We start from the raw sequence: 1567 nt of genomic DNA, 5'->3' as shown, positions 1-1567 counted from the left end.
TTCTATCACCAACCCCAGACCAGTTCTAACCACAACACCAACCCTAGACCAGTTCTAACCACAACACCAACCCTAGACCAGTTCTAACACTAATCCTATACCAGTTCAAAGCACAACACCAACCCGAGACCAGTTCTAACCCCAATCCTAGGCCAGTTCTAACCCGAACCTTAGACCGGTTCTAAACCTAATCCTAAACCAGTTCTAACCCCAACCCTAGACCAGTTCGAACCCCAAACTTAGACCAGTTCTAACCCTAAACCCAGACCAGTTCGAACCACAACACCAACCCTAGACTATTTCTAACACCAACCCAAGACCGGTTCTTACCCTAACCCTAGACCATTTCTAACCCTAACCCTAGTCCAGTTCTATTACCAACTCAAGACCAGTTTAACCACAACACCAACCCTAGACCAGTTCTCACCTCAACCCTAGTCCAGTTCTAACACCAACCCGAGACTAGTTCTAGCCACAACACCAACCTGAGACCAGTTCTAACCCGAACCCTAAACCAGTTCTAACCCCAACCCGAGTACAGTTCTAACACCAACTCCAGACCAGATTCTGGACAAGTCTCGTTTCATACGACCTTACAAATAAAACTCACACTAACCTTTAGTTGGAACATTTGAATCTGCTGCAGGGTCCAGGCTAACTGTTCACTGGTGGCACCACCTGGTCACAGGCAGAACACCAGACTGGATGAGCAGTTTCTTATCGATGGATGCTATGATTTACGACGTTCCCCAAATGCCTCACAGAGCAGGCTGCGGTCGAAGCTCGTTGGTTTGAAAAGGGTAAACTAGGTTTGGGTGTCAGGTGAAGCTGAGTGGTTTGCAGGTTCACTCCACCTTTAACGAGAAGGTCACATTTTTTAAGGGTTGAAGTGTAAATACTGCAGAACAGTTATTAAAGTTCTACTTCCTGATGCAGCTTCATGATCATCAGTCACTCACACCAGAGCGAGCCGTGGCTGTGATAAGAAGAACGACTCTGTTGGTTTAAAAGCCATGAAGGTGATGTTTGTAGAAATGCTGAATGTCAGACCTGGTGATGGGATGGTTCCTGCAGAGAACCGCAGACTGTGGGACAAAGTTCAGGGATCAGCGCTGCGTCACAGTTTAAATCCATCACACAGTGAATGTTGAACCAAAGCGGCCTTTAAAAAATCATATTTCAAATCTAATCCCAGAATCTGTCAACAAAAATCCCAGCTAGCTGTTTTCTCAGGTCACTGAGCACTAATCCAGACGACTGCTGAGGTTTTTATTTTTCATCATCATCTGTCATCAGTGGAGCTCTGCTCTGATTGGCCGCTCTGTGTCGACAGGTGTCTCTGGGCTCCAGGATGAACGGGTTTGGATATGAGCTGTTCCAGGTGTCGGAGGAGAGAGACGAGGAGGTGGCGGCCTTCTGCCACATGCTGGATGTGTGAGTAACGTTTTATTAAAGAACACAAGATGAGCCTGAAGGACTCCTTCAGAACCACTGTTCTGTTCATGAACCAGCTGCCTCTTCACTGGAACAATGTTGTTATGATGCTGCCAACTCCGTGCTTCACTGT

At 46.9% G+C, this 1567-nt stretch overlaps 1 protein-coding gene across 1 annotated transcript in view; it reads left to right on the top strand.

The window, feature by feature from the left end:
- The window catches only part of pik3c2b (phosphatidylinositol-4-phosphate 3-kinase, catalytic subunit type 2 beta), a 36390-nt gene that overhangs the window by 5865 nt on the left and 28958 nt on the right, over positions 1-1567 (top strand). Inside the window, exon 3 of the mRNA XM_008295948.1 lies at positions 1334-1434. Coding sequence (XP_008294170.1) covers positions 1334-1434 — 101 coding nt within the window. The remainder of the gene's footprint in view (positions 1-1333; positions 1435-1567) is intronic.

This window comes from Stegastes partitus, unplaced genomic scaffold (assembly GCF_000690725.1).
Source record: "Stegastes partitus isolate 25-593 unplaced genomic scaffold, Stegastes_partitus-1.0.2 Scaffold1089, whole genome shotgun sequence".
NCBI classification, from domain to species: Eukaryota; Metazoa; Chordata; class Actinopteri; family Pomacentridae; genus Stegastes; species Stegastes partitus.
The sequence above is the reverse complement of the archived record's forward strand: the minus strand, read 5'-3'. Positions and strand labels throughout refer to the sequence as shown.